The sequence below is a fragment of the Odontesthes bonariensis genome, chromosome 11 (genome assembly GCF_027942865.1).
Source record: "Odontesthes bonariensis isolate fOdoBon6 chromosome 11, fOdoBon6.hap1, whole genome shotgun sequence".
Lineage (NCBI taxonomy): Eukaryota > Metazoa > Chordata > Actinopteri > Atheriniformes > Atherinopsidae > Odontesthes > Odontesthes bonariensis.
Genome location: NC_134516.1, coordinates 8,704,083 through 8,728,323, shown reverse-complemented (window position 1 = coordinate 8,728,323; position 24,241 = coordinate 8,704,083). Strand labels below are relative to the sequence as shown.

Genomic DNA, 24,241 nt, shown 5'->3' with positions numbered 1-24,241 from the left:
GAGTGGGGCGACCCTAGCCTTTCCCATAACAAACGCGCTATGGACTTGACCTTTGCTGTTCTGCTGGACTAAGTAGGTAACTGTGCCATAGCCCTCTTCACTCGCATCACAAAAATGATGCAGCCGAGCATGCGTAGCCTCTTCAAAATGGGCTGGCTTGAAACATCGATCAACTCCAAATTCTGTGAGCAACTGCAGATCCTTGCGCCATTCGAACCACTGTTGTGCAAGATGATCTGGAATCATGTCATCCCAGCTGAGCTTTAGCCTACAAAGCTCTTGCAAGATCTTTTTTGCTGACAGAACCACCGGAGCCAAGAATCCCAACGGATCGTAGACGGAACTCACTAAGGAGAGAATGTTTCTTCTGGTGGGAGGTTTATCTTGGATGACGATCCTGAACTTGAATTGGTCGGACTCGATGCACCATTGTACTCCCAATGCTCTGTCCATGGGGAGTGAATCTTGATCCAGATCGAGATCCTTTACTCCGTTCGCCATTTCCTTCTCAGGTATAGCTGCCAATACTACCCGACTGTTGCTAATCCACTTTGTTAACCTGAAGCCCCCTTTATGACAAATGGCTTTCAGATTGCGACAGAGCGACACTGCCTCCTCTTCGGAGCTGACTGACTTAAGGCAGTCATCAACGTAGAAATTGTGCAACACTGTGCTGACTACTGAAGCATCAAACAGGTCCCTGTTGTCTTCAGCACATCGTCTGAGGGCATAGCTCGCACAACTCGGTGATGAAGTAGCACCAAATAGGTGCACGACCATCTTGTATTCCTCCAGTGGTTCGTTCACGTTTCCACCAGGCCACCACAAAAACCGAAGGAGGTCAGCGTCTTCTTGTGGGACTCTTACCTGGTGGAACATGGCTTCCACATCAGCCATAGTAGCCACAGGTTCTTGGCGGAACCTGGTGAGAACTCCAATTAAGGAACTGGTGAGGTCTGGCCCTTGGAGAAGTTGCTCGTTCAGCGTGACTCCCTGATAAGAAGCACCACAATCATATACAACACGTAGCTTGTGTTTTTTAGGATGGTACACTCCATGGTGTGGAATGTACCAAACCTTTCCATCGTTGCGGTCCAGCTCTTCCTCTGCAACCTTCACTGCAAAGCCTTTGGTAATCATTTCATTCATAAAAGCAATGTAGTCCTCCCAGAATGAATGATTCTTGAGAAGCTTCTTTTTCAAGTTTAAGGCCCGCTGTTCTGTTACAATGCGATTGTTAGGCATTTGAAGATCCTTGTTCTTTAGTGGTAGACCAATTTGGTAATGTCCCTCTACCAATCTGGCAGACTGTGAAACACTGTCCATGAATTGGAGGTCTTCTTGGGACATCTCCAGCTGTTCTTGTTTACTTTCAGGAAAGTCGTATTTAAACTGTTGAGTCCACAGTTCATCCAGTTTAGCCACTGATATTCTGTTAGATGTTATGTATTTTCCATCTCCAGTAGGTTCACAGTTGTTGTCCCTCAACGGCCCATTCACGGTCCAACCAAGAACAGTTCTCACAGCGTAAGGTCCATTGTCGACACTCCTGATGACCTCTACTGGTTCCATGGCCTTTGGCACATTGGTCCCAATCAGCAGTTCTATTTCTGCATTGATGTGGGGGATTTTCACTTGCTCCAGATGAGGCCACTTGTCCACGTCTTCTTGCTGTGGAATGTTCCTTTTATTAGCCGGAATGGTCTTTTGAGAGAAGGCTTCCTGTAGTTCTATGAAGTTGCAACTTTCCATGCCACACACTTCCAAACCTGTTACAACATGGCTGCGAACAGTCTTTTGTTCTCCCATGGTTGTTAGAACAATGTCAATCTTTTTTCCACTAAGGTTGAGCTTATTCATAAGCTCTTCAGTGCAAAAGGTGGCCGTACTGCCTGGGTCCAAAAAGGCATACGACGTAACCACTTTGTTGCCTTTCTTCGCCTTTACTTGTACTGGAACAATGGCCAGGATACTGTCTGTGTCCCCGGTCCCAGTATCAGAACATGCATTGTTTGCTTTGTCTACAAACCCACTGATCACAGACTGCTTCTCACCATTATCTGATGAGTCTTCCTTAGGCGTACCTCTGTCTTTGCTCTTTATGTGCAACACAGTGGGATGAAGCAGTGAGCAGACCTCACAGTGTAATTTCTCCTCACAGGACTTGCTCATGTGTCCCTGATTCAAGCAACTGAAGCACAGTCCTTTCCCACGGAGAAAGTCTATCTTCTCTTTATGAAGCGATTTCCTTAGTTTCTTACATTGCGCCATGCTGTGTTCACCCTGACAAAAAAGACAGGGCTTGGTGAAAGCACTGCTATAGCTAGTAGGACTCCTCTTGCTAGCCTTTAACTCTGTGCTAACACCTGTTTGATGACTCATAGGTGTTGCAGACGTAGTAAAGGTCGTCCTGTGACTCTTCCTCTCTGCTGTGAGGTTTACTGGAGACTTGACTTGTCCTTTGTTGCTGTCCTTGATGTCTCCGAAAAGAGGGTGTAGTGCAACCTTAGCCTGCGTGTTAATAAACTTGACAAGATCTTTAAACTTGGGTCTTCTCGTAGTTTGCTCCTGGATATCAAAAGCAACACTCCTCCACCTCTCTCTGAATTTATACGGAAGTTTGTTGACAATGGCGCGCATGTTGGCAACATTATCCAACTCCTCCATATAATCCAAGTCTGACATCGCATTGTTACAGCTGGTGAGGAAGAGAGCCAGTGCATTGAGACCTTCGCCATCATCTGCCTTGATTGTAGGCCAGCTTAAAGCCTTGTCTATGTATGCCACAGAGATCCTATATTCGTTTCCGAAATGTTCCTTTAAAAGTTTCTTTGCCTTGCGATAACCCTTATCTGGATCCATATGTAGACAACTCCGAATCAACTCTCTGGGCTGTCCGCTGGTATATTGCTCCATGAAGTACAACCGATCCTTGCTGCTCTCTGTTTTACCTTCGACACCATGCTCAAACGCTCTGATGAAGAGTCTATATTCCAATGGATCTCCCCTGAAGATGGGAATGTTTTGCGGTGGTAAAGTAGAAAGCTTTTGTTGCTTGATCAGTAATTCTGTAATGTCCTGTTGACGTCGTCTTTCAGTGGGCAAAGCCACTGCAACTGCTACACTTTCAGCATAGCTGCCGAACACAGAAGAACCGTCGTCATCTTCATCACTTGTTGCTGATGAAATTGACTGTGCAGCACTGGGGCGTGATGGTGACTTGTGTTTATGTCTTGTATTCCCATGATGCCCAGTAGTCACATCATTGCTTGTTCCAGGTTCTCCATAATCATCTTTTTTCATAGCCGGCTGCTCCCATAACTTAGACTGTTCATCATCCTTTTTTAGAGCATCAGCTTCTTCAAACTTCTTCAAAATCTTAAGTTTAGCATCTGTGGCAGCTAATGCCGTCTGAAGCTCAAGATCTTCCTTTTCAGCTTTCAGCTTTACTTCTTGCCTATCCAAGGCTTCTTTCTTTTTCAGTGTTGCTGCCCTTGCCAAAAGCGCAGCCCTTTCCAGTTCTGCTTTCAATCGTGCCGAAGAGGCAGAAGAACGACCAGAGCTTGCCTTAGACCCTTTGGACTTTTTTGATGATACTTCTGATATGCTATCAGATGGTTTAATATTTTCATTAGCTTCTCTTGCTTCCTCCATACGTTCATGAACACCTGCTATCCAAGCATCAACGTGATCACTAAAGTTCTTGAATGAATCAGATTTAGGTTTATACCACTTCTCTTGATCACTGTTCATTTTTTCCTCTGAGGCAACTTGCTGAAACAGCTCTTTAACGGATATGTTCAGTTCACAAAACTCACTGAAAAGCTTCTTGAACTCAACAACCAACTTGGTCGTTATAACCTCCAAATTGCCATCATCATCCATTAAATGAATCATCTCATTCTTTTTTGTTGTAAGCTGAGTCAGTGTAGCTTTCCTTGCCTGTATTTTCCTCTGTAACGCATCTTCCATAGCTCTGACTGTAGGCTTCACTTGTCGTCTTTCCAATGTGGCTGAATCCTTTTTCTCTGTCATGAGTCCTAATACAAGACTAGCCCTTTCCACTTGCTAGCTGTTGTTAGCTTAATACAACAAAGTGTTCCGATGTCTTTCAAAGCACACACAAAGGATAATCGTTGTCGGATCGTTAGCGCACCATGCTTGAGTCGTTAGCGGGTCGTTAGCGGATAGTTAGCGGATCTTTAATGCTTCTTAACGTTGATATGCACACAATCCACACAAGCCTTTTCCAGCAGCATCTGCACTTACTTGAGTTCTTGCAGAGAGTTTTTTTGTTTTTCCGTTCCAATGTACTCTCGATCCACAGGCAAGACCACAGGGAGAAGGTTTTTTACTAATGTAGGTGCAGAAGTCGACTAGCAGATATTCTTGGCTTACACGTGTCCAAAAAGCTGTTGTCCTTAAAGATCCACTTTAAGTCCAGGTAACGTTAGAAAACATAGAAATTTATTCCACATGTGTCACTCAAGTATCCATACACCTGGCTTTCAATTCAATATAGGACGGGACACGGTAAAAAACCGTGTGTCTCCACTGCTGGTCTGACGTTCACAACACAGGTGTAACTTCCCAGAGTGCGAAGCTGCAGCCTCTTAAAGTTACAGTACCGCCAGTATTAAACTTAAATGAAAAAGCCTGTATTAAACAGAAAATATGAACAAACAGCCATATTCAATAAAACTTTCTCATCAATGACAATAAGAACAATATTCAAACTTAAGAATATAAAACATATAGTTAAATTACTTAAGTAAAGATAAGAAATCAGCAAATCTGTACTTGCCTCATACAGTCGGCTTTCGCCCAGGCTAGGCTGCCTTCATCATGTGAACAAAATGACTTTGGAACAGATTTCCCTCAATTTCAGACACAACGGGACAACAATGCTGTCAGTAAAACATTCAGACTGACAAAGTACAACAATCTTTAGGAGAAGTTTTGTTTGAAACTGATCTATCTATATATGACAGTGTTGTGAAAGTATTAATATGACTGCTCTCTTCCATCATAAAACTTAATTTTATAAAGATTTCCCACATTTCAATGTAGTGATGGGATACTCGATTCCTTTTACTGACTCGAGTCACTCACTAAAGTGAATCGGGTTCTCGAGTCACTTGAATCAGTCACCCAGAGTGTGCGCAGGAATGTACAAACAAGTTCCAAACCACGTCCCAAATCATTGTGAAAAAGGCTAAAAGTCCAGAAGTCTCCAAGGCCAAACATTTATTTTTCTTTCTTTCTCTCTAAATAAATTCTAATAACCCAAACAGCCAATAAATAAACATTCAGTGCGAAACAGTGCAAAATTATAATAAAATGTATTAAACTGTGCACAAATAGAACATTTAAATAAGCTGAACTATAGTGCAAAGTAATAATATTCTAACATTCAACACAGCACCATTAGAATAAAATAATTATGTACAGAATGAAGGAACTCCCGCTTCCTTCAAAATAAAGCCGAGAGGGAGAGAGAGCTGTGAGCTGTGAGTCGGGTAAAATAAATCATGGAAATATAAATACTGTTGGAGCTATTTATTCCTGATCTTCATTACTTTGAATTTTGTTCAAATGTATTCTTAGTTTACTTTATATTTTTGGGGAGTTATTGACAGAGTTTATTTGTAGGTTAATAATTGTTTGTTTTGTGTGTGGGGCATTATTCAGACGCACTCAGCCCACGAGCAGCAGAGCTCCTCAGCTGGCGTGTTACTCAGAAGATGACGTCATGAAGCTGCTGAATAAGGCTTCGGAGATTTGGATGAGACCCAACGCTTGAAGTTTCCTTTCTTGCTGCCTTTGAGTTAACGCGGCCAATGAGGTGTGCAGAGTGGTGTTCACATGATGTTCCCACGTGTTTAAGATGCTGCAGCGACGCTTTCACATCACCTGTTTCACTTCATGCAAACACGGCACATTGCAAGCAAATGGAGCGCATTATGGAAGCTATTTGTGCTGGAGATGTTTCTTTAATGTTTATTCTCTTTGGAAAGGCTTTGTATCCTGTGAAGTTCAGTTTATGATTTGTTTGTTTTCATTTCTCTAGTTCTCACAGCATGACTGACCACAGCCATGTGCAAATAAATGCCCGTGCATGAGAGGAAGGACTTGTGTTGGTGATTCCAACTGAAGGGAGTAACACTCAGTCATTTCAGTGATGCGTCCCTCAGGTTCAGCCTCGGTGAACACCTTTACTTTCTTTCACAGCCTGCTGTGTTTCTCACTGACTGATTCCATCTGAGTTATGAAGCCAAAGCAGGAAACCGGGAAAAGATGTGAAAAACATCTGGATTGCACTGATGTGTGTGTTTAGAAAGCCTGAACTTCTAAAGGTCCATGTGGTGACCATGTGTTCTGATGGTGTTGTATGAGTTTTATAAACTCTGAGGTGTCAAACAGAAGCTGTGAACATTACAAGCGGCTCTGCTGCCATTCCTCCAGAAACACTTCCGCTGCTCCGGCTTCAGGAGCTAGTAGGAGCTCTGTCCGTCTCTGACGTCACAAGCAATAACCAATGGGAGAGCAGCTGAGCGTTTGGAACAAGCCCCGCCCCCTGATTGGCGGCTCCTGCCGGGCTGAAGCACAGAGATGAACCCAGAGAGCAGAGCAGCCTCGTTCCCTCTGTTAAAGACACCTTTATGTCCACTGAATCCAGTCTGAGGAGAACTCTGAAATGTTCCAGCTAACAGGAAAGTTGTCCACAAGAACCAACACAAGAGGCTCCATGTTTTTAAGGGTTAGCTACAGCAGAAAGTTTCAGAGCTTTGGAGGAGCAGACAGGAGTCCAGCAGCTGAGGAGTGAACCCCCAAAAACCCATTCAACACGCCTAAAAGGCAACCTACAGAAACTCAAGTGTCCGCTACATTTGGGATGTTTCCTCTGCTGTACTTGGTGTCGAGCAGCCGTTTAAAGCAGCAACTGACGCCTTCGCTCTCAGCCAGACTCCATTGAGAAAACCCCTCATTTTAGCTCCCCGGACACCGCAGTCGTTGGTCCGTTTGTGGGACTCTGGTGTTTCACATGTTGGGTAAAACTCCAGAGTCCCACATTAGCAGGAAAACTACCCACTGAGGCAGCTGCAGACCAACGACCAAAGCGGAACTTTGGAAGGTGAAACAGCTGGTTTCCTCTACAGTCTGCTTACCGCGGCCAGAAACACTAAATGAACAAATATATGGGTGAAAATAGTGGAAGTTTAGCCGTAAAGGGATCCAGACTAACCCCTCCATGCAGCCGCTGTGTTTTTATATCGTTTTATTTCACTTTAGTAAAACACGGAATGTTTTTTGTCAGCATTTTACATCAAATTACTTCTCTGTGTGTAATATAACCGAATTATCAATAAAGCTCTCTCTTTTATTGAAATATTTTTCTGCTTCTCTTGTTTGAATCCAGACCAACTCTGACATACTGACACTAATGTGGTCCGTTACGTCCACGTTAACACTAAATAAATCTTCAGGAAGTCATTTTCCGGCTTCAGCTCTGCACCGCCCTATAAAATCCTGATTTTACAGCAGCGACGTTGTCCAATAAGATCAACATCAAAGTCAGTTAAAGAGCACGTCTGTGCGGTTAATTCGGCTTCATTCCCATGGAAAATGATCCCCGAGAGAGAAAGTTATGAGCGATGTTACGTTGGAACTACTGCCGGCTGCTGTTCTTCTTCTTCTTCTCTGTCAGCGGCGGTTACTCAGCAGCTTGTAGGCGCATTACCGCCACCTGCCGGACTGGAGTGTGCATCAGGATGGCGACTCTCTCCAAGCCCTCCTAATTAATCTCTGCTCTCTTCCCAAATCTAAAAGCAGATCCATCGCCTCCATCAGCCGAGCTTCTCTGTAACATCTCTCCATCAGCCGGTTGCTCTTTTGGAGTTTTTAGCGGCTGCCTTTCTGCTTGATATTTGGGACATTCTAAAAACACACGGCCCGCCGTCTCCTGCTGTGCACACTGCTCACAGCCACCTGTGGCACGCTCATTCATCACCTTTAACCCTGTATGACCGTCATGTGACCTCAGTGAGACCAATCAGTGATCAGCATCAACACCTGAACTCATTCAGCTCTGATTCTTCACAATGTGGAGAAATGTTCCCAAAAGTGAAGCTCTCAGTTTAGAGAAGGAGCCTCCTGCTTTTCTGAGTTCATGAACTTTTCTGCCAGCACAGTCAGACAGTAAAAAGCTCCTTTTTCCCTCTTTATTTCGTCTTGTTGGCAGTCTTTACACCGCAGTTCCACATGCGTGCTGCTCAGTGTTGCATCTTCACTGTGGTTCTCTTTTTATTCAGTTCCACATGCCGTGCTGTTAAAGTCTGACATCAGGGAGCTTTGATCACCAGCATCAGATCTACCAGAGAAACTGTTGGACATGGAAACACACTTTTCATCTGACTTCAATAAATCCTGTTCTGGAGGAGCAGACAGGGAGAATAAAGTGGAAATCAGTGAACAAAGAGTCTCATTAGTGGCTGTAATGACCCAGTTAAAGTCCAGCTGAGCCGTGTGTGACGCACTGATCGCTCACTGGATCAGAACTCCCTCTCTGGGTGTTTCCTCTCACTTTACTTTCACTTTCCATCCCGTTGTGGCGCAGCTGCTTTTTTCCGCGTGAAGCTCCTGAAGGTAATTCCAGCTGTTTTTAATGTGTGACGCGTTAACATCAGCTGTGGGCGGCTCAGTTCCGGCAGAAACCTGCGCTCCAAACTTCACGGTACCAGCTGTGAGTCCGGTACCGTCGGGGCGGAGGAGGCAGCCGCTCGGCTCTGCTCGGCGCGGCTCGGCCTGTCCGCCATGTTGTCACTTCCGGTGTCAGTAAGTCGTGAACGAAACTGTTAAAGTTGACATAACTTCGGGCCTTTAATAGTTGGACTGCTCAGATCGGGACAGAATTGTTGTGATGAGGCTGTAGATACAGTAGATCCATTAATACCCGGATGATGGGCAGCACGACATGTTCCTGGAAAGACTCATGAGGTGACAGCGAAACAATTCTCAGCAAAGCAGATCTCATGAAAACATCCAGTGCAGAACAGGGCTGATGAATGGTTGGACTATGGGATGTCTAATTGTTAGCTTTTAGAGGGGAAACAGGCGGAGGCTTGCATTTAGTCTCTACGAGTCATGAGCAGGGGCAGTTCCAGACCAAATTTATCAGGGGGGCCAGGGTGGGGCCGGGGTTTTTTCATGGGGCCCCAGAACAAAAAAAGATATGAAGTGAATTTATTTGGAGCACAAACAAAATTAATTGAACATTTAACAATAAAACATAGAAACAAATTTGAAAGCAAATACTTCACCTACTGCAAATCTGCAGAATAAACCTTTAAAGAGCAGCTTGGCTGGAAGCTGCGTCTCCTGTCCCCCGTTCATGTGGTCGGATATATCCTCAGACTGGGCTGCACTGGTGGGTCATCCGTGCACCTGCTGGTACCTGAAAAGACACGAATGTAGAGTGTAGCAGCCTGGGTCCTATTTGGGTTTATTGATATTTGGATCGCTATTTGAGTTTACATGTTGAAATATGATTTACGTTAATTGTAATAAAAAAGGAGCTATTTACAGTATTTATAGACAGATAATTCAATTAATAAGTTAACAGTTTAATTCAGGTCATTTATGTGTGCATTATTTAAAAAGGTTAAAAATTGCGAACATTGCCTTTGATTTGTTGTTAATCTCAGGAGAGTTTGGTTACCGGAGTCATTATGGTCAGGCGGCTTAGAGTGGAGCCACACAGTTTTTTTTTTTTTACCTTTCTCTCTCTCTCTGTCACTTTCTTTTTTTTTTCTCCCACCTTTTTTATTTTTCTCATATTGGATCATTGCTGTACCATTCTTTATGTTTTTTGGAAGTAAATTGAGGAACAAAAGAGGATCTTGTGGAGTTTTTATTTTGTCGTAGATGTGGATGACGAGAGAGAAGAGCGTCAAGCTAACGGCTTCATTAAGGAACCTACATAGAGTAAACATGAGGGTGTAACTGAGAACAATATTAATTGATCCCCCATCTGAGCCGTCCAACTGCAGTAGTTTCCATCCAGGACCTCGTGCAGAGCCATCAGCATGAAAAAGAGCAGTGAAATGTTCCTTTATGCCCATCCCTTTAATTGCTGAATGGGAAGACAACTCCAGCGCCGCTGACGTCCGTCAGCAGGAATGATTTTAATGTTTGATCCACACAGTTTGACAGGAAGATGAAATTCATCTCACTGAGCACATGTGTGTTTTCACAGAGCAGGGGCCTCGTGTACAAAGTGGCGTACGCACCTTTTCACGTCAACGATCAGCTGTATCAAGAGCGAAAAGACCGTGGAAATGTGCGGTGCCTCACGGCAACTTCAGGGCTGGCGTACGCACTTTTCTGCAGCTGTTGATTCTTTGGCGACACTTAGAGCGGATGTTGGGAAACTGTTATAATAAATAAATGTGAAAACAATTAGTCCTCAGACAGTGATGTGCACATTTGAGACACATGAACAATTAATACTGATAAACAATTAACACACCCATGTGTCTCCATTTACACGAGCGGATATAAAAGCAGCGCAAAGTGGTGCAATGCGCACCATTAAAAACAATGGCTGCTTTAGCAGTATTAGAAGACTTTGCAAATGGTGCAATTCGAAGAGAGCGTGTGTGTGAACATGATGGCGACTGGCTCATCAGCCGCTTTAGGTTCCCGAGGGCAATCCTCCTGGAACTGTGCAGAGCTGCGGCCGGCTTTGGAGCGCAACACAGGGAGGAGCCGTGCGCTGCCTGTGCTCACATGTGATGTGCACACTGGGGTTCCTATAGCAACCGGAGCATTCCAGAGGGAGCTGGCCAACCGATTGGGACTGTGCCAGTCTACCCTGAGCAGAGCCATGCTAGCCGCGTGGGACAGAATTATCCGCATCTCAGCCACGTATATCAAATTCCCAACAGGCCAACATTAAAGCTCAATTTGCAGCGAGAGCCGGTTTTGTAATCGGAGCTATCGACTGCACACACATTGCTATAAAAGCGCAATCACATGATGAATTTGTATGTTAACAGGAAACAGTCGGTCACCCCCCCACCCGCCTGTTTTGGCCACACTGCAGCGGTAGGCAGCCAGTCTCCGCTTCACATCCACCTTAATGTCGGACCACTTCTTCGTCACCTCTGCTTGTGAGGATTCTCTGACCCCACAGCATTAACAGCCTCAGGCTCTCCCACCCACTCCTCTTGCGTTTGCTGCTTATGCCGGAGGACTGCGTGCCAAAGAACACATTTTTGCGGGCCTTCACTTCAGAAAGTAGCACCTCCATCTCGCTTTCCGTGAAGTTCTTCTTTTTTCCCGTCTTATTCATTCTTTTTTCTTCATTTTCGTGCAGAGAGGGGAATCGCAGGTGCAGGGCTCATTTAAATATGATTTGCATATTTAAGTAGGGGCGTGGACAGGGAGGAGTCGGGTGCTCCGACATGTGCGCTCAGTTCCACGTTGATTGGGATGTACAAACGAAATGTGCTTGGATTGATGCGTGCGCACAGATTCATACATCCGACATTGGAGGGCATTTGGGTTTGAGCGTACGCCATGTTTCAGCAGATGTTTGTACATGAGGCCCCAGGACTTTAACTTTAAGTTTCAGACTGAGAATGTGAAGCTGACACCCTGCAGCGGTTTGGTTAGCCGCCATGTTGGATTCCTGCTTCCTCTGAGGCTCTTCTGTGTGTACTGACCCTGAATTCTAACTTCTAACTGGTGGATCGGGTTTCTGCGCTCAGACTGTGGGATCAGCCTCTAACATCTCCCCCTTAAAGCTGAATGTTGAACATATGAGTCCACTGCGTGTTAAAACAACACATTTCTGATGAGTTTATACTGAAACAAGTCTTTATTATCAGAGCACAAGATCTGACACATGGAGAGGAGGATGTGAGCTGATGTGCAGATGAATGATCTGTGTTTCCTCTGCAGAAGAAGGTAGAAAGTGTGTGTGAGCTGATGTGAGTTCAGCAGCATGGATCAGAGTGAGGACACTAAAACCTCTCTGTGTGGGGAACATGAGAGCCAGAGCAAAGCTCAGAGGTGAGGTGACCATCTCTAACTGTCCATGACTCTTCTCCATGTCCCAGCTCAGCGCTCACATCACCAAACCACCTTTATTCACAGGAACCAACCAGAGCCTGAACCTGAACCAAGCTGTGTGTCCTTTAAGAGCGACCGGTCAAAGGATTTCTTCTTCAATTTCAAAAGAATCTTTTCATCTGACAAAAAGTAAAATACACGATTAAGATATTTAACTTAAAATGCATTCAGCTTTGACATCATTGACCTGTAATGTTTTTCTATCAGGATCCATCAGACACTGGAACCAGAACCTGAACCTGGACCCAGCTGTGTGTCCTTTAAGAGCGACCGGTCGAAGGATTTCTTCTTTAATTTCAAACAGAATGTTCCATCAGCCCAACAGTGAGTAGCTGTCAGTATTCAGTGGAGGCTGCATCATGTTTCAGATGATAACCAGTTTCCAGCTGAATTACTTGAGACTTGTTGATGTCTCTGATGAACTAATGAGCTGCATCATGTGTGTGATGTGATGTTTTAGTTCAGTCCTGCAGCTCTTTATTAAAACAAAGGGAGAATATTACTGAATATCTGTCCACCGATGTGGCTTTTTTACAAGATGCTGATTATGTAGTGAACAGGGCGGCTGATGCAGAAATATTATGTTCTCACACGTTGTGTTTAATGACGTCAGTTTAAAATGAGCTTCTGAAGCAACACCCCAATCATGCAGGTAATTGATCTGTTATTAATTCTCTCCAAAGAAACCTTGTTAAAACTAACATTGTTCCACAGCAGCCACACTGACTCTCTGACAGGCCGTCTCACTGCAGACTCAAACACTATCACTGATACTTTAGTTTGAAACAAGTGTTTCTCTGTCAGGATCCATCAGAGACTCAGACCTGGACCTGGAGCTGAGCCTGGAGCTGAGCCTGAACTCAGCTGTGTGTCCATGCAGAGTGACCGGTCAATGCTCGATTTTATTAACTTCAAATCAGCCCAACATCCGTCCCCTCAGAGGTGAGCTGAGTGTAAATGCTGTAACAGAGTAAAATGAGTCAGTTTGAACAGTTTTTACTCCAACATGTGTTTAATGTGAGCTCAGCTCTGCTTCACATCCATTTCTATGTTCATATGTGAAGCGGTGTGTGTTGGATGTTTTCCACCAACACAGCAGTCGTCCAATAACCAGAAGGTCGGTGGTTCGGTTCCCACTCATAAAAAGTTTGGTGAACTAACAGCTGGAGGGGTGTCCACCTCCTTGCCACAGCTGAGGTGCTCTTGAGCAAGGCACTGTACCCCCATGCTCCCCAGGTGCTGTGATTCCAGTGTATATGGCATCTGTCTCAATGAATGTGTGACCCTGTGTGTGTTCAACAGGTGCCAACCTGGATGGGTTAAAAGTGGAGGAGAAATTCTGTGTATGTTCCCTGTAATGTAGATGACAATAAATCTAATCTTAATCTTCATGATTCCTCCACAGAGTGGACCAGCAGAGCTCAGAGGGTCCCAGTGGTCCGTCTGCCCAGCAGCATCAAACACAGCTGGACTCCATATTTATGGTCTGTACATGTACAACAACTACTTTTCCATCAATTCTGTTCACAGCCATCTCCATGCTGCACTCTGTAGACCAGTGGGTTGTCAGTGTGTCCAACATGGATCTGATGTTTGGCTCCATGGTTTCAGTCTGATTGGCTCATTCATATAGTTTTCTGTTCCAGCTGCTGGAGGACAACATGCTCACTTTTGTGAAGGAGGAGCTGAAGAAGATGCAGAAGGCTCTGAGTCCAGATTACCCAGAATGCTTAGAGAGTCAGAGGGAGGGTGAGGATGAAGAGCAGAGGAGCAGCAGAGAGGCATTAGTGAAGATCACAGCTCACTTCCTGAGGAGAATGAAGCAGGAGGAGCTGGCTGACCGTCTGCAGAGCAGTAAGAGGATTTCTCTAAAGGTTTAACCTGCTGGATAAATGACACATTTACTGATGTCTCAGCACACAGAACAGCAGATGTTCAGATACTCATTCTGTACAGGGTTGGAATGTCTGTTTACTGATGTTATTTCTTGTCTTCATTCAGAACTTGTTGCTGCAGTTTGTGGACGTAAAGTCAAATGTGCTCTGAAGAAGAAGTTCCAGTGTGTGTTTGAGGGGATTCCTAAAGCAGGAAAGTCAACCCTTCTGAATCAGATCTACACAGAGCTCTACATCACAGAGGGAGGGAGCGGAAAGGTCAATGATGAACATGAGGTCAGACAGATTGAAGCAGCATCCAGGAAAGCAGGCAGAGCAGAAACATCCATCAGACAAGAAGACATCTTTAAAGGCCCACCTGGAAGAGATGAACCAATCAGAACAGTGATGACAAAGGGAGTGGCTGGCATTGGGAAAACAGTCTTAACACAGAAGTTCACTCTGGACTGGGCTGAAGGCAAAGCCAACCAGGACATCCAGTTCATGTTTCCATTCACTTTCAGAGAGCTGAATGTGCTGAAAGAGAGAAAGTTCAGCTTGGTGGAACTTGTTCATCACTTCTTTACTGAGACCAAAGCAGCAGGAATCTGCAGCTTTGAACAGTTCCAGGTTGTGTTCATCTTTGACGGTCTGGATGAGTGTCGACTTCCTCTGGACTTCCACAGCAAGAAGCCCCTGACTGATGCTACAGAGCCCACCTCAGTGGATGTGCTGCTGACAAACCTCATCAGGGGGAAGCTGCTTCCCTCTGCTCGCCTCTGGATAACCACACGACCTGCAGCGGCCAATCAGATCCCTGCTGGCTGTGTCGGCATGGTGACAGAGGTCAGAGGGTTCACTGACCCACAGAAGGAGGAGTACTTCAGGAAGAGATTCAGAGATAAGAAGCAGGCCAGCAGGATCATCTCCCACATCCAGACATCCCGAAGCCTCCACATCATGTGCCACATCCCGGTCTTCTGCTGGATCACTGCTACAGTTCTGGAGGATGTGTTGGAAACCAGAGAGGGAGCAGAGCTGCCCAGCACCCTGACTGAGATGTACATCCACTTCCTGGTGGTTCAGGCCAAAGTGAAGAAGCTCAAGTATGATGGAGGAGCTGAGACAGATCCACACTGGAGTCCAGAGAGCAGGAAGATGATTGAGTCTCTGGGAAAACTGGCTTTTGAGCAGCTGCAGAAAGGAAACCTGATCTTCTATAAATCAGACCTGACAGAGTGTGGCATCGATATCTCAGCAGCCTCAGTGTACTCAGGAGTGTTCACACAGATCTTTAGAGAGGAGAGAGGGCTGTACCAGGAGAAGGTGTTCTGCTTCATCCATCTGAGTGTTCAGGAGTTTCTGGCTGCTCTTCATGTGCATCTGACCTTCATCAACTCTGGACTCAACCTGATGGGAGAACCATCAAAGTCTAAGAAGTCTGAAACACTGACAGAGACTCTCTTCTACCAGAGTGCTGTGAACAAGGCCATAGAGAGTCCAAATGGACACCTGGACCTGTTCCTCCGCTTCCTCCTGGGTCTTTCCCTGAAGACCAATCAGAGGCTCCTACGAGGCCTGCTGACACAGACAGGAAGTAGCTCACAGACCAATCAGAGGCTCCTACGAGGCCTGCTGACACAGACAGGAAGTAGCTCACAGACCAATCAGGAAACAGTCGATTACATCAAGGATATGATCAGTGGGAAACTGTCTGCAGAGAGAAGCATCAATCTGTTCCACTGTCTGAATGAACTGAATGATCGTTCTCTGGTGGAGGAGATCCAACTGGCCCTGAGATCAGGAAGTCTCTCCACAGACAAACTGTCTCCTGCTCAGTGGTCAGCTCTGGGCTTCATCTTACTGTCATCAGGAAAACATCTGGATGAGTTTGACCTGAAGAAGTACTCTGCTTCAGAGGAGGTTCTTCTGAGGCTGCTGCCAGTGGTCAAAGCCTCCAACAAAGCTCTGTACGTACAAACACAGATATATTTCTTTATAAATACATTGTTTATTTATTAACTGGAGAAAAACAGCAGAATCAGCGTTAAACTCAGTTTCAAATGAACTTCAGTTTATTTATGAAGTGTCAGTTCACAACAAAATATCATCTTACAAGTAATGTGAGATGATACTTTGTTGGAAATAGAAACTCAGCAGTTCCTCTGAGGAAGAACTTGGTGGCAGTTATTTATCAATTTTATAATTAATTTGTTTAATGGATTAATTAATCATTTTATTTGCTCCCATCTTATTAGTTACAGTAGTTATCTGGCTTAACTTACTCTTCTGTGGAAACGTTTTAAGTCTTGAGTCTAAGAAAGAGAAAAACATGTTGTCATTCATGTGTTAATTTCTTGGTAGAAAGGTCCGTCAGTCCTACAGAAAGCATGTCAGTCTGCAGAGTGACAGACAAAGGCTGCAGCTACAGAGCCACAGCTGAGCTGGGCCAGATAACACTTTGGTGCTGGAGAAACAGCTGACTGTTAGTGTGAGAAGATGCTTTGCTCACATGGTGTTCTTTGCTGAGCTGATCTGATCACAGGATGAGCCAATAACAGCAGCAGATACATCTTTTAGTTTCTCCATCTACTGAGCTAAGACGGCACATGTAGACATCTTCCATCACACTTTAATGTCTTTAACAAATAAACAGAAACAAACAGGGAAACAGAATTCTTCCACTTATCAAATATGAATGTAGTTTGATTGATTAATAGATCAAGTTATTTCCTTCCATCTCATTCCCTCCTCAGCCTGAGTGGCTGTGAGCTCTCAGAGAGAAGCTGTGCAGCTCTGTCCTCAGCTCTCAGCTCCCAGTCCTCCAGCCTGACAGAACTGGGCCTGAGTAACAACAACCTGCAGGATTCAGGAGTGAAGCAGCTTTCTGATGGACTGAAGAGTCCAAACTGCAGACTGGAAACTCTCAGGTAAGCACTGTATGAAAACAAGCTTCTCCAAACTACACTAACACTCCAGATAATGTAGATGAGGATGAAACACAGTGAACCACGTCTACCTTCTCTCTACCCTGGAGGGAATGGGGGTTTCTGGTTCTGCACTCTCCATGTTCTCATCCTACCTGACAGATCGCTCCTACCAGGTAACACTGAGAGGGTCTGTGTCGAAGCCACGTAGGCTCACCACCGGGGTTCCCAAAGGTTCGGTCCTGGGTCCTCTTCTTTTCTCCCTCTACACATCATCTCTTGGTTCTGTCATACACTCCCATAACTTTTCCTACCACTGCTATGCAGACGACACCCAGCTGATTCTGTCTTTTCCCCCTTCTGACACCCAAGTGGAAGCACGCATTGCTGCGTGCCTGGCAGACATCTCGGGGTGGATGTCGATGCACCACCTTAAGCTCAACCTGGACAAGACTGAGCTGGTGTTTCTCCCGGGGAAGGGCTGCCCATTCCAAGATCTGGCCATCACCATGGATGACTCTGTGGTGACATCAACCCGGACCGCAAGGAATCTGGGTGTGACCCTGGACGACGAACTGTCGTTCTCGCCACACATCGCATCAGTGACCCGTTTCTGCCGATTCCTCCTCTACAACATCCGGAGGATTCGCCCCTTCCTCACCGACAAGGCAGCACAGGAGCTCATCATCAGGTGCTCTTGTCATCTCCCGCCTGGACTACTGCAACTCCCTCCTTGCTGGCGCCCCGGCTTCTGCCATCAGACCTCTGGAGCTGGTTCAGAAAGCTGCTGCTCGTCTGGTGTTCAACCTCCCCAAGTTCTCCCACACCACTCCCCTTCTCCGCTCTCTACACTGGCTCCCCGTAGCTGCAGCATCCAGTTTAAGACTCTGGTGCTAGCCTGCAGGGCAGTGGAAGGAACAGCTCCTTCATACCTCCAGGCTATGGTCAAGCCCTACACCCCGGCCCGACCACTTCGCTCTGCGGCCACCAGGTGGCCGGCTGCCCCGTCACTCAGGGGTCCCTGTGCACGATCAACATGGTCACGGCTTTTCTCTGTTCTGGCGCCCCGACTGATGTCTCTTCAGGAAACACTACCCTGCTCCGCCCTCTTAGGACATCACCTGCTCCGTCCTAGTTCCTTACGCACTTATTTGTTTCCTAAATTGTCTTTGTTTTCTAAATTGTCTTCCCATCTGTCTAGGTACCTGACTTATTGCACTTACTCTAGCACTAGTTTTGCTCTTAGCTGTTTGGTATTGGAAGGAAATGCACTTATGATTTCTTGTGACTTGAAGTTCTTTTGCCTACCGATGTTGAACGCACTTATTGTAAGTCGCTTTGGTTAAAAGCGTCTGCAGAATGACCGTAATGTAATGTAAAATCACGTGTACTCTCAGCTCAGCTCAGCTCAGCTCATCTTTTAGCAAAAACAGTAAAGTGTAGGTGTATATTAATCCAGCTGAATTCCCAATAAAAAAAAGCTCACATTCAAGGATTTTTCTGGGTTTTTGTCACAGTTTGAAAGTGTGTATTTTGAGGAGATGACTGGACTCTGGGGTGTGCTGGAAGTCTGAGGTGTGCAGAGTTCAGTGAAGAGTGAAATGTTGAAATATTCACAATAATCTAAAGTTTTTATTCTCAGAGGTTTTCTTTTCATCCAGGTTTTTCATTCACTGCTGCCATGTTTCCTCTTTGTTTGTCACAGAAGATTGTTTATATTTTCTTCTCATTTTATCTGAAACTGTTACTGGAGCAAAATGATGAAAAGAATCTTTCTCTCAGAATGTTGTTACCATTGGATGACCTTCAGCTTGAGTTTCAGAGCAGTTCTCTCAGAGTTTCTGTTGTTCTGTGTGTCTGCAGCCTGTCAGGCTGTCTGATCACAGAGGAAGGCTGTGCTTCTCTGGCTGAAGCTGTGACCTCCAACCCCTCCCATCTGAGAGAGCTGGACCTGAGCTACAACCATCCAGGAGCCTCAGGAGTGAAGCTGCTGAGGGCTGCACTGAAGGATCCACACACACTCAGGTATGGAGAGGCCTGCTGCAGCCTCACAGTGTCTGATAGAGGAGGAAGAGCTGGGAACATGTTCTCTGTCCTGCACTCAGCCCTGTGCTTCCTGCTGAGTGTTGCATGAACAATCCCACATGTAGGAGCCTTTTTACCTTTAACCCTAACCCATTTTAGAGGAGGTCTGCATGGAGAACATCTGCAGGAACAACAACGAGAAGTGTCTGTTGGTCAGAGTTGATTTAGTTTGGACAGATCTCTGCATGTTAAAGGAACAGTCTTTCATTTTTAGAAACGTCTTTTTGGTCCTCTGACACTGATTCATTTACAAGGATGGATCCAGGACATGTTAGCCTAGCTTAGCACAAAGATTTATAAACCCCTGTGGTTCAGGTAAAGTTTCCTTCATAAATCCTGCTGATTGGAGGTTCCTGATGGTGAAACACAGCAACAGACCCAGAAAATTCATTTCAATGAGACAGACATTTAACCATCATAAATATTTTGGTCCTGAACGCTCATTCCCGGACTAAGAGATCTGAACACATCACACCAGTTTTAAAATCTTTACTCTGGCTTCCAGTCAGTCACAGAATAGATTTTAAAAGCCTGCTGATGGTTTACAAATCCCAGAATGGTTTAGGCCCAAAATACATCTGTGATATGTTCAGAGAATATAAAGCCAGCAGAGCTCTTAGATCCAAGGACTCAGGTCAGCTGGTCCAGTCCAGAGTCCAGACTAAACATGGAGAAGCAGCATTTAGCTGTTATGCTCCAAATAAGTGGAACAAACTGCCAGTGGAGATTAAACTTTCACCAAATGTAGACATTTTTAAATCCAGGTTAAAAACGTTTCTGTTCTCATGTGTCTATGCATGAAATATCTTTTAACTTATCTAGACTGTTGCCTGATTTTAAATTCATTTAAATGATTTTATTTGTTTCTCTTTATATTATGTTATGTATTTTTTAATGCTTCTTGCACTCCCTGCTGCAATGCTTTTATTTTATGTAAAGCACTTTGAACTGTTTGTACATGAAATGTGCTATACAAATAAATTTGATTTGATTTGATTTGATTCCCTCCAAACTCTTTCATCCATGTTTTCTTCTATTGGTGCCAGTGCTCCGTGTAACATCACACACGAGTGGCATTGCAGCATTTATGTTGTTTAGTTCAATATGAAGGTAACAGACAGAGGGACGTGCTGCCATCTTGGATATCAGCTTTGTGACACTCTGGCTTTGAATAGAGATCTTTGAGCAGATGAAGTTGCTGCAGCTCATCTTGTCCAGGCAGCAGATCTGATAGATGCTGAAAAGCTGCTTGATCATACATCAGATTATCAATCATCTTCAATAACAGAGTGGATGTTGGACTAAATAGAAGCTTGATGATGTGACTGCACTTCAAAGTGGAAATGAATACTGGATAAGATTTGGAAGTTCTGTGTGGTGAGCTGATGCTGCTGATCCCTCTGAAATGTGTTGCTGTCCTCACAACAGCAGCATCTGCAATGATAATGTGAGGGAACAAATCCTCAGTGTGATGATGAAGCAGCTGTTAGTGGTCAGTGTGGAAACAAGCTGTCACAGCTAAAAACCTGCCTCAAACTGTCTCTGACAGTCACTTAGCTTCATGTGCACAGAAAAGAAGTCACTTTAACATTTCCCAGCTGAGTCAGAAAAAAGAGCAACAGTGAAAACAATGTGAAGAATCTGAGGCAGGCTGCTGTGCAGAGGATGTTCCTGTCAGAAGCAGATCAGTCAGACTTTAGGGCAGATAGGTTGCAGCTCTGGGTCAGATCAGGAGTTTTTACAGTGTTCTTCATATGTGACGAGATGAAAAGGAGGAGACGGCTGAAAGAAGAAATTGTGACTTCCACAAAGCAGTTTTGTACGCGTCAGTGTTGATTCTGCTCATTGTAGTTTCCAGATGCTCCACTCCAGTGGATGTGTCCAGATGTTGGACTGTTCCTTTCTCAGTGTAGAACAATGTGTGTGAGAGCCATGTAATGTCCATGTTTGATGCTGAAAGAGACGGTGCTGCTCTGACCCCCCTCCTCCTTTCAGGGTGGAGCCTGCTGGAGAACGATGGCTGACACCAGGGCTGAGGAAGTGTGAGTGTGTTCTTCATCTGATTCATGACATCCAGCCATCGTCACACTGTCACATCACTCATTGATCAAAGTGAACAGATGATAGATCAATAACTGCAGCTGGACTGTGTTTGTTCTCCTTCAGATTCCTGTCAACTCACAATCGACACAAACACAGTGAGCAGGAACCTGAAACTGTCTGACAACAACAGGAAGGTGACACATGTGGAGGTTCAGTCATATCCTGATCATCCAGACAGGTTTGGTGTCTGTTCTCAGCTGCTGTGTAGAAATGTTCTGACTGATCGCTGTTACTGGGAGGTCGAGTGGAGAGGAGGAATTAATATATCAGTGAGTTACAGAGGAATCAGCAGGAGAGGAGGAGACAGAGACTGTATGTTTGGAAGGAATGATCAGTCCTGGAGTCTGTGCTGCTCTGGTGGAGGTGAATACTCTGTCTATCACAATAAGAGAGTAACACACATCCCCTCCTCCTCCTCCTCCTCCTCCTCCTCTCTCTTTTCCGAAGTCTATGCCATGCTCTCGTCTTCCTCCTCCTCCTCCTCTGTCTGTAACAGAGCAGCAGTGTATGTGGACCGTCCTGCTGGCACTCTGTCCTTCTACAGAGTCTCCTCTGACACACTGATCCACCTCCACACCTTCAGCACCACATTCACTGAAGAACCTCTGCATCCTGGATTTGCAGTCTGGTTTCCTGGTTCCTGGTTGTCTCTGTGCTGAGTATACAGAGTGTCCTCCTGTCAGAGAATCCCTGCTGAACAGATTGTTCAGTCTGTTCATGTCTGTCTCTTTCACTCAGAAACACCTTTTCAGATTCATGGACTCAGTCAGTTTCTGTTTGAAACTCTTCTGAATGATTCCTTGGAAACTTCTTCCTCTTCCAGTCCTTTAAAGATGGAAGCTGCCATTCTTCCAGGATGTTGTTTTTCTGTGTGTTTCCAGTCAAAGCTTCACACTGAGTATCAGCAGGTTGTGTTTCTCTGCTGCTCACTTCAACTGAGACCATTCAGCTGAAGTCAGCTGCAGTTAGTTTGCTGCACATGTGACAAACTGTGACATCAGAGAGGAATCACTGAGCTGCCATCAGCCCAGATGGATTCCAACCTGCTGACAGATGTTCACTGATTCTGCTCCAATGAGCAGAGGTCTGGTGAGCAGCCGGGGTTCATCCTGATGTTTCACATATTCACTTCCTGTTAGATGATGAAAGGACACCTGGACTGGAGCTGGTTCCTGATGGCTGAATGTTGCTGTTGAACGCTCACAAAGAGGACTGAAAAGATCTGATGTTGAAATCCCAGGGTTTTCATACATTCACGTTTAATTTGTCCCTTTGTGTACATGTACAGACAGTAATAATACAGAAAGTAAATGTAATGCAGAACTAAATAAACACCAATCTTTATTGATTTATATAGAGAGTCATTTCTGAATAAAATGTGTGTTTAACTGTGTAGCTGGATACCCAAGCAGCTGTAATGTTGGAGTAAAAAAAGACATCCAACCAGGAACAGAATGTGAAATAAAGAGGCAGATGTGCAGGTTTCCAGCCCACAGAGGAGTCCCAGTCCAGCCGGCTGCTGCAAACAGTGAAATCCTCTTTGTAGCTGCCATCAGGAGTGAAAGTCCCGGCTTTGGGCTGGTTTGTTCAGTGAGGTTTTAAAGCCTCCGGGTCGGCATTCAGGCATCCCCGTGTTGGTGCTTATAGAAGTGACAGTAATGGGACGAGCTGCTGACACCACGATGAGTGAGAAAAGGTTTGGAGTTGGAATTTAATCAGAGGAGTCGGTTTCTGAATGCAAGTGTTTAAGAAAGCCATCATCCGAAGAAATGTTCCCAAAGCTGAGCTTTTAGTGAATTCCCAGGAATATTGCGTGTGACCTGTTGGTTCCGGGCGTCAGACTGATTCTGAGCTGTTTAGAAGCTTTGGGCTCAATCCCCAGGCAGGAAAAAAGTATTTAAAGCTCAGCGGCACACAGGTGAGGAAGAAATTAAGCGGAATGGTTGTTTATCACTGTGGTGAGACGGCTCAGAGTGATCGAGTGTTTCAGTTCTCACAAGTTGTTTTCAATTTAGGGGATTTGATGAAAATCATTTTAGTGTAAAAACTCAGAGAAGAATCAAATGTGCTCACAGTTTGCAGCAGAATAAGCAGTAAAAAAATAGTTGGCCCAATATGAAACGTTTCAATAACAACAATTAATTAAAGAAAGTCACATTTCTGGTTTTACACAACTCAGAATATTTCAACAGTTATGTACGTGTTCAGCAAATCTACATGAATATTAAAGTCACCCACTACAACTCAGCACTAACTGGGATAGAAACTGAGAATTAGGAATAAACATACTTCATTACCACAGCCAAGTGTGAGAAGCTGTGGAGATGTAAATATTCACGTGTTCTGGCTCTGTCCTAAGATCGCAAAATTTTGGGAAGATGTTCATTTAATTATAGGCAGAATTTTGGGTTATGGTGTATTCAAGTCTTGTACATTATTTTATCTTGGCGTCATTACGGGAAATGTTACAAACAAAATGTTATAATCGACACAAACACAGTGAGCAGGAGACTGAAACTGTCTGACAACAACAGGAAGGTGACACATGTGGAGGAGGTTCAGTCATATCCTGATCATCCAGACAGGTTTGATGTCTGGCCTCAGCTGCTGTGCAGAAATGTTCTGACTGGTCGCTGTTACTGGGAGGTCGAGTGGAGAGAATGGGTTTATATATCAGTGAGTTACAGAGGAATCAGCAGAGGAGGAGGAGACTGTGAGTTTGGATGGAATGATCAGTCCTGGAGTCTGAGCTGCTCTGATGGAGGTTACTCTGTCTGTCACAATAACAGACAAACAACCATCATCACCTCCTCCTCCTCCTCCTCCTCCTCCTCCTCCTCCTCCTCCTCCTCTGTCTCTAACAGAGCAGCAGTGTATGTGGACCGTCCTGCTGGCTTTGGTTTCTGGTGAAATGCTTGAGCGTGAGCATATGTGTGGTCATTTGTGTCATATGTCTCTGTGATGGCCAGGTGTACCCCGCCCAATATCTAATATAATAATATGTATCTCGCCCAGTAACGGCTGGGATAGGCTCCAGCCCCCCCCCCCCCCCACCCGCGACTGAAATAGATTAAGTGGGTGTAGAAAATGGATGGATGGACATGTTTGTCATTTATA

At 45.0% G+C, this 24,241-nt stretch overlaps 3 protein-coding genes across 3 annotated transcripts in view; 2 read left to right on the top strand and 1 right to left on the bottom strand.

The window, feature by feature from the left end:
- Nucleotides 1-24,241, bottom strand: part of LOC142391563 (uncharacterized) — a 251,014-nt gene that overhangs the window by 52,199 nt on the left and 174,574 nt on the right. The gene's annotated exons all lie outside the window — the stretch shown is intronic.
- The window catches only part of LOC142391552 (NLR family CARD domain-containing protein 3-like), a 105,298-nt gene continuing 89,645 nt past the window's right edge, over nt 8,589-24,241 (top strand). Inside the window, exons 1-4 of the mRNA XM_075477400.1 lie at nt 8,589-8,835; nt 11,965-12,075; nt 12,160-12,264; nt 12,343-12,459. Of these exons, the coding sequence (XP_075333515.1) occupies nt 12,008-12,075; nt 12,160-12,264; nt 12,343-12,459 (290 nt within the window). The 5' untranslated portion in view covers nt 8,589-8,835; nt 11,965-12,007. The remainder of the gene's footprint in view (nt 8,836-11,964; nt 12,076-12,159; nt 12,265-12,342; nt 12,460-24,241) is intronic.
- On the top strand, nt 16,400-22,814 carry LOC142391956 (neoverrucotoxin subunit beta-like). Its single transcript, XM_075478150.1, has 5 exons — nt 16,400-16,473; nt 16,766-16,939; nt 18,800-18,961; nt 21,017-21,063; nt 21,188-22,814. Exons 1-5 carry the CDS (start codon nt 16,400-16,402, stop codon nt 21,781-21,783), a joined length of 1,053 nt encoding a protein of 350 aa, XP_075334265.1. The 3' UTR covers nt 21,784-22,814.